This window comes from Pseudochaenichthys georgianus, chromosome 6 (genome assembly GCF_902827115.2).
Source record: "Pseudochaenichthys georgianus chromosome 6, fPseGeo1.2, whole genome shotgun sequence".
In the NCBI taxonomy this organism is placed as follows: Eukaryota; Metazoa; Chordata; class Actinopteri; order Perciformes; family Channichthyidae; genus Pseudochaenichthys; species Pseudochaenichthys georgianus.
In genome coordinates this window covers 26,062,566-26,074,359 of record NC_047508.1, presented here as the reverse complement: position 1 = coordinate 26,074,359, position 11,794 = coordinate 26,062,566, and the positions used below count along the sequence as shown (strand labels likewise).

The window sequence follows — 11,794 nt, the reverse complement described above, 5'->3', positions numbered from 1 at the left end:
TTTATGGTAGCTGACCTTTTAACTGCATGATGTCAAAATGTGATTATTTAGATTAATCAGAAATGAACTGACACATTGAGCAAGAAAATTGTTAAAAAAAATACAGTCTGCTTTCATCAGATGATATATTTAGATCTTCTTCTGGATGTACTTTCTTTGCTGAAGAATGATTGTGTTGTGCCTCAAATAATTGTGAACCTGCCACAATTTCTTTTTTTCTAAATAAAAAAAACATGTAAATAATATATATATATATATATATATGTTTTGTTTTGTTTTCATTTGATAGGATTATAAATTCAACCAGCAGGTGAGTGTGTAAGGAAAGGAAACCCACAAACTGTAGAACTGTGGGATACATGTATTTTTTCCCCTTCACAGTCACTGAGAAATCAATGTTAAGAACTAAGCTGAGGCATCAAAGACCAACAGCCTATCTGACCTGCATAGAGCCCCACTGTGGGGTATAATGCAGCATTGTACACCAGTTACTTAAAGACCCATTCATGCAGACACTAAGTAAATGCATAGGACCGTAAGATGGGGGGTTTGGGGTAGGATACGATTTACAATACTGCCTCCAGCCTTAACGATTAAACAACTTACACACACATGGAAATATATTCAGAGAAGAAAAAACATCAGATGAATGTGTTTCTGATTAGAGAAATACAAACCAAAGTTTTTTTTTTATTTATCATAGCCTCCTTTGTCTCTCCATAAAAATAGTGTTGCTAAAAATAAACTGTTAAAAGAAAAAAAAGTCATGTTTCAATGTAGTCCATGGACCCCAGTATCAGACATTCATTTGTTTCACTTCAATCCTCTGTTTTTTTTTCTTTTCCAAAAGCAGAACGGTCAGCAAAGCCCCATATCAATGCCCCGCATGTCTGTTCCTTTGAAAAAAAATAGCATCGGAATGAGCCCTTGCAGAGACAAGTCAGGCAACTGCTGTAATGCATTATTAAATTAGCCCTAAACACTACACAAGCCATTAAGAAGCATGTCAAAACCTAAGGGAAAAGAAATAACACAAAATGCAACCAATAACAGAATAAAGTATTTGCAACAACTGTTATTAGCCTGCACTTCATCTTTGCCAGTTTGACCAGTGGGGAATCATGTGCACACTAAATAAACATGTTTAGATACGCTACAACTAAGAAGCACTGGCACTGTCAAATAAATGCAGCTCAGCTTCAGCAAACAGAGGGTTAAACCTTAGCTGCAGAAATTCACTGCAGTCCAAAAGCATTTGTCTGATAGCTACTGAACAGCACATTCTATCTGTGCCATTACGCTGCTATCCTTGGACACATATTTCTATCTATCTAGATTTTGTCTTGTGTGTCTTTTGAAGTTTCCTAAGTCTGGAAATACCATTTTATTGCATATAATATTTGGCACAGTAAAACTGGAGCTTATATTTGGGGCTGTATTTTAAAACTGGTGCCTTTATGAAGAGTTTTCTTTCTGCAGTCTAAATATGGTCAAAAAACAAACAAAATGCCTCTTTTCCTAGAGTACCATCCTCTATTATCAATCACAAAAGAAATTAAGTATCTTTGTCTTTTAAATAGAATTCACCAGTTATTAGAAAATAGTTTCAAATGACTTTCTTTTCTAATATAATCTGCATGTCTTAACACTGCCTGACGGTAGTTCATTTATATATATTTGTATTTTTTTCATATTTATATACTTATGTATAGGCATGTACAAGAAACCAAAAACTGTCTCTGTTTTGCACTTCTGTACAAAAGAAAGTTACCGTTTTGTTCTTTGTGCATTCTATTGCATGGACTGATGAGCAGATAGGTGGCGAGGAGAGGTTGGGGCAGAGTCAGAGATAAATCCAGAGGGAGCATTACTCAGATTTGGGTCTCCTGAACCTTCTCCTTGCCGTGAGTAGTCTTAATGACGTAGGGATCAGCAATGGTGCTGATGTGGCTGTGATGCTGTCTGACTGAGCGATGAAGAGAGTTGTTCTGGGTCCAGTGGGCTCCGTAGCCCCCTTGGCGGGCAGATGAGGAGGAGGACACATACCCAGGCTTAAAGGTGTTGCTGTTGTGTTCCACTAACGTAGGCAGTACCAACACTGTGTCATCAGAGCCACTAGATCCGGATGTGGGGGGCGGAACAGGAGGAACTTCCTCCTCCATCTGTATGATTTCTATGGTCCTTGCTGCTGCCACCGTGCTCCTCTGTTGATGCCGCTTACGCAACTTATAGAATGCTATCAACATGGCGGCTGCCAGTAAGGTAACAGCAACAAAGCAGCCAATGATGATTTTTGTTGTTTTCATCACCTCATCCAAGCTGGCGGCTGGCCCACTAGGGACTCTGGGAGTGATGATTGACACCTGCCTTGGAGTTGGAGTGTTTTGGAACAGCACGGTAGGTGTAGAGATGAAGACAGGCTGAAAGCCAGAGGGCGAGGTAGGGATAGTAGGTTTAGGTTTTGGGGTCTCCTCCACTGTGGGCTCCAAAACTTCCACCGTCACGGTGGTAAAATACGACAGATTAGATGTGTTGAGTTCAGCATTGCTGACGTTTAGGTATGCTGAGGCATTGGAGTTTCCTGCCATGTTGCTCACCATGCAGGTGTACACGCCTGTGTCTGAAGGGAGAACGTTGGAGAAGTTCAGTGTTCCGTCGTTAAGGACAGATATCCGTGGGTGAGCTGAGCCATGGCTCAATACAGTCCCATTTGGCAGAAGCCATCGGACTGAGCTCATGGCAGCTGTGCGACACTTCAGTTCGGCCACCCTCGCTGCCGAGATGTTCAGATCTCTAGGAGCATCAAGTATGAATGGTGCTGAACACTGAAAGGTGGTCTGATCAACTTCCACCAGGTATCGTCCCCTCATGTGGACCGGGGTGTGGCAACGTCCACAACAGGTGGAGTTTGTGGGAATGTATTCTCTGAGCCACCAGGAGAGCCACACTACATCACAGTCACATCGCCATGGGTTGTGGTGCAGGTGGAGCTCCACCAGGTACTGTAAAGGTGTGAAGAGGTTGTGGGGGAGGGACGACAGGTTATTATGGGCTAAATTCAGCTCAACCAAGTCTGTAATGTCATCAAATGCATTTCTCTCAATAGTAGTGATGGCAGAGTTCATAATCCACAATTTACGTAGATGTTTAAGCCCAAGGAAGGCCCCGGGCTTCAGTTCAGGGAAAAAATTCTCTGATATTTCCAGCTCCTCCAACCCCAACAGTGGTAAAAGATTAGGAAACTCCCTCAGGTTGCACATCCCCAAGTTCAGATACTTGAGGTTCTGAAGGCCCTCAAATGCTCCATCAGAGATGTACTCCAACTTTCTCAGTTCTCCCAAGTCCAGTCTCATGAGGGAGGGTACACGGTTGAAGGCATAAGAGGGGATGCTCTCAATGGGATTGTTTCTAAGCCACAGCTCTCTCAACTTTGACAGGTACTCAAAAGCTCCACTGGGTATGACTGTCAGTCTGTTGTCGAACAGCTCCAGGGTATTGAGGCTGGTCAATCCACTGAAGGCCCCAACTTCAATCCGTCTGATTGCATTTCTGCCCAACTGCAGTACCTCCAGGTGATGCAGGTGCCTGAAGGTGTCTGCCTGTATGGTCTCGATGCTGTTTTCCATCAGGTTAAGGTACCTGGTGTTGGGTGGGATGTTCGGGGGAACCCTAACCAGGCCTCGGCGGGTGCACACCACCTTGCTGAGCTGATTAGTGCAGGAGCACACACCTGGACAGTTCTGTGGGTTAGCCGAGCCCAACGCAGGGCCTGTGGACTGGCACATACTGAGAGCAGGAAGCAGAGAGAGCACGGCGAGCAGGGCTGCTTTCCAGGTAGGCTGCACTCTAACCTGGCCCAAAGGACTCATGGTGTGGAGGGCTCATTATTCTGCATGGTGGGGGGAGACGGCACAAACCAGAGGACAGACCACCCTAGCCTGGCTGGAGCAACTCAAGGCTCCCAACTTCCATCGACAGTGCAGGGAGACGCTACATCAAAATTGATGTGTGTGAGAGAGAGAAGGGGGAAAAGAGGGGCAGAGCGGGAGACAGAGTGAGAGGGATTAATACAAGAGAAGCAGCAGAGGAAAAGCAGTGCAGCAATGTAAGAAAAAGGTTGGATAACAGTAACAGTGACGTACCTCATTAGTTTGGAAGTGGTCCTTTTTGCCTTTTTCCAAATGTTAAAAGCAATAGTCATGCAACATGTTCATTTATAATTTCCTTCAATGGAATGACACCAGATTCATGGTTTCTTCTTTTCCTTCTCTGAAAAAGTGATGTGGCCCTCTATTAGCCACGGGTACAAAATGGCTCCTGGTATTAAAGACTGAAAGCAGCATGAAAAGCACTCACAGGCAGAGGTAAGGCCATGAAGGCTTGGCAGGTGCCTGAATCCCTTCTGCCCCTACTAACTGCCCCCCTGTCAGGCTGCAGACTCCAACATGCAGCTCTGCTGTGGAAAAATCACAATGATCCATATCGCAGAGAAACACGACAGAGGAGGAGAGAAGAAGTGACCAACTGAAAAAAAGAATCCCCAGTTCTGTCGGCTCCTGATACATGTGTTGGCTTGTCGGCTGGTCGCCTGTTTGGTGGAGAGACCTCCCTCACTGTGACTTTGCCAAGGGCTAGTCGGTCGCTGATTAGTCCTGTTGTGACAGAGACTGAGAGACAGAAAAAGGCTAAAGAACTCCCGGCACAGTCATCCCCCTCTTCTCTCCTCCTCTGTTCCTTTTGCTTCCTCCCAACGTCGGGCTGGCCCTGGTCAGAGCAGCTGCAGGCTGCCGTGTGCACAGTTAGCAGTAATCCGTCTATTCCTCCTGGGGGGGGGGGGGGGGGGTTGGGGGTGGTGGGAGAGATGGTGGCGCTGGGTGGGGGGTGGAGAAGGGGATGCGCTGCACTGTTGGAGCTTCGCAAAAGCGTGTCGGAAGAGAGAGAGAGAGAGCACTCTTGTCCTCTTCTGCAATGAGGGGAAAAGAGAGGATGACGCTGGGAGGATGTGTGTGGAAGTGGGCTCCGTATCTGTATCCAAAAACAAGAAAGGTATTGAGGATTCTTCTCTCCACTTGCTGTTTGTCGTCTGGGCTGTCTCCTGCAATGTTCCTCAGCTTCCTTATTTGTTAGTTTTTTCTCCGGGGCTGAGGTAGTAAGTTGTGGCAGTTAGCCATGTGTGTGGCTGTCAGACTTGCGGCTGGCTGGTGGACTACTGCAGTAGCCAGAGTAAAATAGAGAAAGAGAGAGAGGTAAAGAGAGAGAGAGAAAGTGAGAGATTGAGAGAGAGAACCATTGACAGATCAAGAGCAAAAGAATGATAGAGTGCGCGAAGGAGAGAGTGTGTGAGAGAGAGATGGAGAGGAGGAGGCACGCGAGGCACTCAAACAGGCAGCCCACCGTCACAGAAGCAGCGGGAGCAGCATTCTAATCCACATCTCCACTTCTTGTTTATTCTCCAATCTCTCTCTTTTCTCTATTCCCCCCCTCCGTGTCGGTGTTGCAGGCAGCTAAGATGCTCGCTCTGCCCCCTCCCTTTGTCCTTCAGTGGGAACGTGAATGTAATGCTGACGCACTCCTCTCAGCTGCTCAGCCAGCCTCAGAGCAGTGCATTGGTTTGATGCAGTGTTCCTGTGTATTAACACATTCAACCTCCCCTCCTCCTGTATGCCTTCTTCTCCCTCCTGTCACTGTAACTATCTTCTCCCCTCTTACTCTCTCTGTCTGTTTCTCACATGTTCGGTCCCTCGCCGTCTCTCTTTGCTCTCCCTCTCTAGATCACTTCACCTGTGCCGATCCTCCCCTCTCTCTTGCTGTCGGTCTCCCCCAACCTATCGTTCAAATTAAAAGCCTCCCATTCCAAGAGGTCAGACTTTTTACTCCAACTCCAGAGTTGCTCTGTGTTCTGTCTCCCTGTCTCGTGAGTGCAGCAGTGCGCCAGTGTTTTCAAGTGGAGATGCCGCTTGCCCTTGTATGGCACCGTGTGGTGAGTGTTTCCCTTGTGAGGGAGGGAAGGAACAAACAGACAGAATAGTTTGTTGTTTCTGCTTTTCCAATTATGTCAGAGTATTTATTATGAGTATGTGAGTGTTTTTGAGGTGATGGGGAGGGGGTCTGTGACATCACAGAGGACTGAAATGCTGACTCTGCTTCTCTGTGTCTGCTGGGCAGTCTTCTCTTCAGGGAGGAGAAAGATGAAAGGGCTTGCACACAGTTATCTCTTAGAAAGATGAGAGAGAAAGACGGAGAGATAGAGGAAAAGAGACTTTCAAAGAGAGTGGGTGAGAGAGATGGGGCCGGGTAGCAGGAGATATATCCACGTCCTTGGTGAAATAGGGGAAAGGAGCCTATAGAAGGATGAGAGGAATGAGATAAATAGGGAAAGAGAAGAAGGATGAGAGAGACAGATGAGGGAAAACACTGCATTGTAGCCTCTTCAGTGAAATGGCTCAGAAAGGAAAAAGAAAGAAAGAGATGAGAAGTAGGGGTGAGGAGAAGGAGTGTTGATAGTGTTGGATTAAACATAATTTGAATGCAGGAGAAGGAGTGTCCCTCACTGCCTTTGGTTAATGACTACATTCTCTCGCTCTCCTGCGCCTCTATATTGTCCCAAATATGTTTGCTATTGGGGTGTTGGTCTATGGAAAGAAAACATGCAGACAATAATGAACATGCCACTTTCAATTTCCATTTTAATTCCAGTGTATAAAATACATAATAGGACATGACTGGAATGTTGTATTCTACTAAAGATGAAATTCATGCTCCATGACCATAAAGTAGACGGAGTAATACTGACGCAAATTTAAATAAATGCAAGGTACGGTTACAGAAGTCGACGAGAGGACTAATGCACTTACTGCATGTGATCCCTTTTTAGTGTTAATATGAGTATGACATAAAGATTATATTAAATAATTGATACTCCTTAGTATTATCTCCCGGATACTTAAAACGTAGAAAAAATGATGTTACCCCGTCTCTTTGCTTTTTACTTGCAACATTCATTTACATCCAGCTGCATTAATGTTAACAGTCAAAAAACTATCTCTCACTTGACAGAAAACTGAAGAAACATGGGCATAAGGTGCTTAGACATGCTTCGAGAGAAATATGTCTTCTCTGTTAACCTTCAGCAGACCAAATTGATTGAGAGAATGCACTCTATCCATAAAATGTATATTTATTGTATTGTAGAAAGTTTCAATAATGCATTTGGAATCATACATGAAATACATTTGTGTCTGCACAAATGTATTTCAGATTACTACAAAGGGGAAGCATCTTGTGTGTAATGCCAGCATGGCTTTGCAATATTTATGATTATTTTAAATTAATTATTTGCAATAGTGTTCATCAACACAAACCAATGAGGAGTGACTGGAATTGTCAGTATTGATGGCATGGTCAAAACCACCAGTGGGAATAAATGAAAACAGCATTTGCATTTAAGACACATAAATAAGGGAATAAAGGGTGCTGCATTAGAATGAAAGAAGACTGCACTGCATGTAGACTGACTTGACACATTTTCCAATGGTATTTTGAAGGAACACCATTGTATGCACAGCAAAGGAAAATTTGTGGAAACGTTTACCATTTCTGTTTTGAAAGGTAGAATTCCAAATTAATGAGAAAATCATTTACAACTGATGTACCGATTCTATTCCAATTAGATATGCTGCTTAGAGTGAAGAGTGGTGAAGAGGAAGAAAGAATGAGAAAGAAGGAGCATGCTGATAACTATTAGTGAAGGTGGTGCATGCAGCGCTGGTTAGATAATTGATGGCCATGGTTGTAGCTGCTGTGTTAATGCTATTACAGGGGGCATGAGCATGGAAAGGTCAGTTAGCACACTGAATATATGACGTTTCCACCCGCTGTCTTTATGGCTGTCTCTTTTTTTCAGCTTCTTTGTTTCTTTCTCTAGCCTTTGGCTGTTTACATGAATCCATAGTAAGGATTATCAGACAAAGTGTCTGTAGTCCAGTTCTCCCTTTAAATGTGTGGAATGAGAGGATCAGTGAGGATTTATTGCCTTTGGAAAATGTATATATAGTGTGATGTAAATCATAAGGAGTTTTATGGAATTACTCCGTAGTATGATAAAGCATCTTGTGTTTCAGTGTGTCAATTCCACAACATTAATACATCTTTAAAATGTGTCTTCCGATGTCATATATTATGAGTGGGGCGGGTTAGCTGTTTAGCTCATTTCTATGTTTGGGTCTTTCAATTTAAATTATAAATGAATGAACAGTTGCCACGCGAGGCATATCAGTGGTTAGAAACATGTTTTATCCATGTATCATGTAGTGCGCCATAAAACTAACTTGTACTCTTTCATGTGGAAAAGGAAAATATGACATTTCCATCATTCTCTTATTTGACATTGTCTATTGCTTGAGAAGCAAATTGAACAGTCATCTGCTTTCTTAATAAACTGTATGTGGCATGCTGTTTAATAACTTTTGCTCACATGAGTCAATTTTAGTAGCAAAAAAACGTATTATAACCTATTATTCTTAGTTTTGTCGTGTTGTACAAAATCTGCAGTTTTAGTGTATGAGCTTAGTTGTATTCATCTTCCGAATGTATACACATTGTGTGAGCAAAAATCTTAAATGTATTAAATGTGAAATATGAAAATTCATGGGATCAATTTGATGTTTTTGTATTTTTCAAGTCTTTATCAGAGATGGTTTGTTGTATTGGATTGAAGAAAAGCTCTGTTCTATACAATACTGATCTTAATTTGTGTTGCTATGTTTTTTCCTAGAGACATGCTCTGTGTGTCATTTGGGAGTATCAGACAGTGTCGTTCAGCTCTACTCTGATTGGTCCAACTTGAGAGTAGATCACAACCACATAAATAATGAATGAGCTTGTGTTCATATACTGTATATTGCCGTTCTGCTTTATGATGGTGATGTGATTGACAACAATTTTTGTTAGATTCATACAGAGTGTATTTTTAGAGGATCAAACCCCCCCAAAAAATGTACTCTGTAACTAAATGTCGACTTCCCGGGAGGAAGGATATCTCCTTCACACAATTATAGAAATAGTGCCCAAAAGAGGCAAATATAACAAGAAATTCAGTTCCAAAAAGGCTCAGTACTGCTGAGGTGTTATGAGTGTGGTTACAATCTTTGGCGGTTGTGGGTCAATTCCAGGGGGGGTCTGGTGATAAACATCTGTGGGCCAAAGGCAGCGTGGCATTGGAAACAGTGGGTCAGGTCAATACTGAACGAGTGACATCCTGCCCTACAAAGCTGCGTCAGGGTTAGAGGGGAAATTGAATGTTGCAGGAAGTAGGATCTACATGCTTAGAAATATATGTGTGTGTGTGTGTGTGTGTGTGTGTGTGTGTGTGTGTGTGTGTGTGTGTGTGTGTGTGTGTGTGTGTGTGTGTGTGTGTGTGTCTGACCTAATTATCTATGGTCTACTGTAGTGTCTCCAGGGGCGCACCCAAAGCAGCCTCCAAAGAAGGTAGATTAAGAAGGTCCACAGCAACAACAACATGAAACACCCTTTAATTTAACTGCCAGCTAGGTCTCAGTCACTCACTCCTGATCGTTCACTGTGCAGTGACAGCTGCTACGGGCCTGATGTGTGAAAGTGAAACTATCTGATGGATAGAAGGTAGCCTATCAAAACGGCCCAGCCCAGCCCAGTGGGGTGTGGGCCACCCCTCCAGGGAGTGGCCGGAACACTGACAAATGTGGGCCGGTAGGATTTAGGCAAAAAAATAAATAAGACATTTAAAAAAAATGTTGGCCCTCCGGCCCACGCACAGCACCAGCTCACTGGGAAAACTCCCGGTATTCCCAATGGCCAGTCCGCCCCTGCCCCAGTGTCTTGGGCTTGAGTGTCCTTCACTTACAGTATGTGGCCTATAATATATATAATGTACATTCTCATTTACCTTTTCTGACACTGCTTACACTAACTGCTGGGTTCTGAAAAAATGTGAGGACTGGTAACAGCTGTTCCGCCTGGAGTGAGTGAGGGTTATAGGCTGGAGACATGCGTTTCTATCTGACCCTGTAGTCACATTGAGCCAGGAGGGTCAGGAGTCACATAGCCAGAGACTAATAATGCTACTGCCAGCTGCTGAAGCTAGCACTACTACGCTCACATTAAAATCACCCACTCCTGCTAATGCTAACAGCCCAACAGCATCTATTGCTTAGTTACTCTTAGTGACTGTTTCACCAATGCAGCTTTGCCTCGTTCTGTAGTTATAACTGACGGATCTAATTGGTGCTAGCATTAGCCATTACCTTGCCTTAGCAACTGCTCGATGTCTCCTGGCCCCTGTGGATCCCTCGTCCACTCAGCCTGTGCTTAGTGTGGCAGGTCAACAAAGTGCTGGAGCAGCATTTGGCTTGAGAAAAGTGGATGGTGAGAGAGGAGACCGTTGGAGGCAGATCGATGTGGCCTGTATTCATTAACCCTCGCTCACGGCTCCCTTCCCTCCCCAATCACAACCCCGCCATTTTAGGACGGCAGGAGGTGATTTATTAGCTGTCCTGGCTCAGTCAGCACCATCGACCCACAGTCTGAGGAGAGTTGACTCACACCAGGATATACCGATTCCCTCACTGTGGGCTCAACTCACTGAGTGATCCGACACCATTCAAAGAGGAACCATGCTGGAGAAAGCAGGATAATCAACATATATTTATTACTTTATTCATATTTGTAAATGTTGACAGGAGGCTACTGGACAAACATACGTATTTTATATTTATTTAAACTGTGTCATCATAGGGTGGGCTCATTCAAGTGCAGAGAAAGACATTTATTTTGAGGTGAGTGTAAAGGCTGTGGACAGGCGTGGCTATATGACACTGTGGACATGGGCCATGCTATTAAACTGTGAGGGGCAAAACTCCTGTAGGCTTATATTGCTACTGCCGGCTGCTGAAGGCAGAGCTACCACTGTAACATGATGATCAGCCATGCAGTTAGCACTAGTTTAACACAGGTCTGCAATTAGATGTGAAGAGTTATGTTAGAATTGAAATGATTAAACCTTCGATTTATTAGGTCTTCTGTAAGGTGAGACTAAATGTAAAGATAAAACTAAATTACATGAATCATGTTTCTAAAGTAAGGCAAGGCAAGGCAAGGCAAGTTTATTTATATAGCACTTTTCAACACAAGGCAATTCAAAGTACTTTACAAAAAATGAAAGACATTAAGAAAATGGCATTTAAAATCAGTCATTAAAAAGAAAAGCTAATAAAATAAACATTAAAAGAAAAAATACATGGATAAAAGTTACAGTGCAGTCTAAGATATGAATAGTTCAATTAAAAGCAGCGACAAAAAGAAAAGTCTTCAGCCTGGATTTAAAAGTAGTAAGAGTTGCAGCAGACCTGCCAACCCAGTCTCACGGCATTTCGTGTTCACCAACACGATTTTTAATCTATTGATTCGTGTTCACCATCACGATTTGCCCCGTTTTTTCGTGTTGCACAGCACGATTTTAAAAGCAATGTATTTCTACTGGTAACGTGTTTCGTGCCTGCAGGCTGCAGCACGTCTTTTTCTCCGATCGGGTCGTGGAAGACCGGAAGCTGTGTGGTTCATAAAAACATGTTCTTACTCAATATCAAGCCACAATTATTGCTTTTATTTTAAATCGTATAATTGCGGACTTTTGTTGCCGTCTGTGAGGAAAATAAATGGGGCTCAGAGCCTCAGGATACTGAAATCTGTATTTTTAAATATATAACATTTGTTATTATTTTCAAAATAACACACTGTTATTTACTCACCAATAACACAC

At 43.3% G+C, this 11,794-nt stretch overlaps 1 protein-coding gene across 2 annotated transcripts; it reads right to left on the bottom strand.

Moving 5' to 3' along the window:
• Positions 1-363: 363 nt before the first annotated feature.
• lrrc4.2 (leucine rich repeat containing 4.2) lies at positions 364-4,798 on the bottom strand. 2 transcript variants are annotated; one of them, XR_004552238.2, is made up of 3 exons: positions 4,143-4,798; positions 1,772-3,990; positions 364-896 (listed from the first exon to the last, which is right to left on the bottom strand). XR_004552238.2 is itself a non-coding variant. In XM_034084238.2 (2 exons), exon 2 carries the CDS (start codon positions 3,867-3,869, stop codon positions 1,872-1,874), a length of 1,998 nt encoding a protein of 665 aa, XP_033940129.1. In that variant the 5' UTR covers positions 3,870-3,990; positions 4,143-4,798; the 3' UTR covers positions 364-1,871. The 2 variants fall into 2 exon arrangements, 1 of the variants encoding a protein (XP_033940129.1); XM_034084238.2 differs by having other exon boundaries at positions 364-3,990.
• Between the last annotated feature and the right edge of the window lie 6,996 nt (positions 4,799-11,794).

What these genes read in the sequence shown, in the direction of transcription:
- lrrc4.2 (XM_034084238.2), bottom strand. Translation starts at nt 3,869, where the DNA reads ATGAGTCCTTTGGGCCAGGTTAGAGTGCAGCCTACCTGGAAAGCAGCC.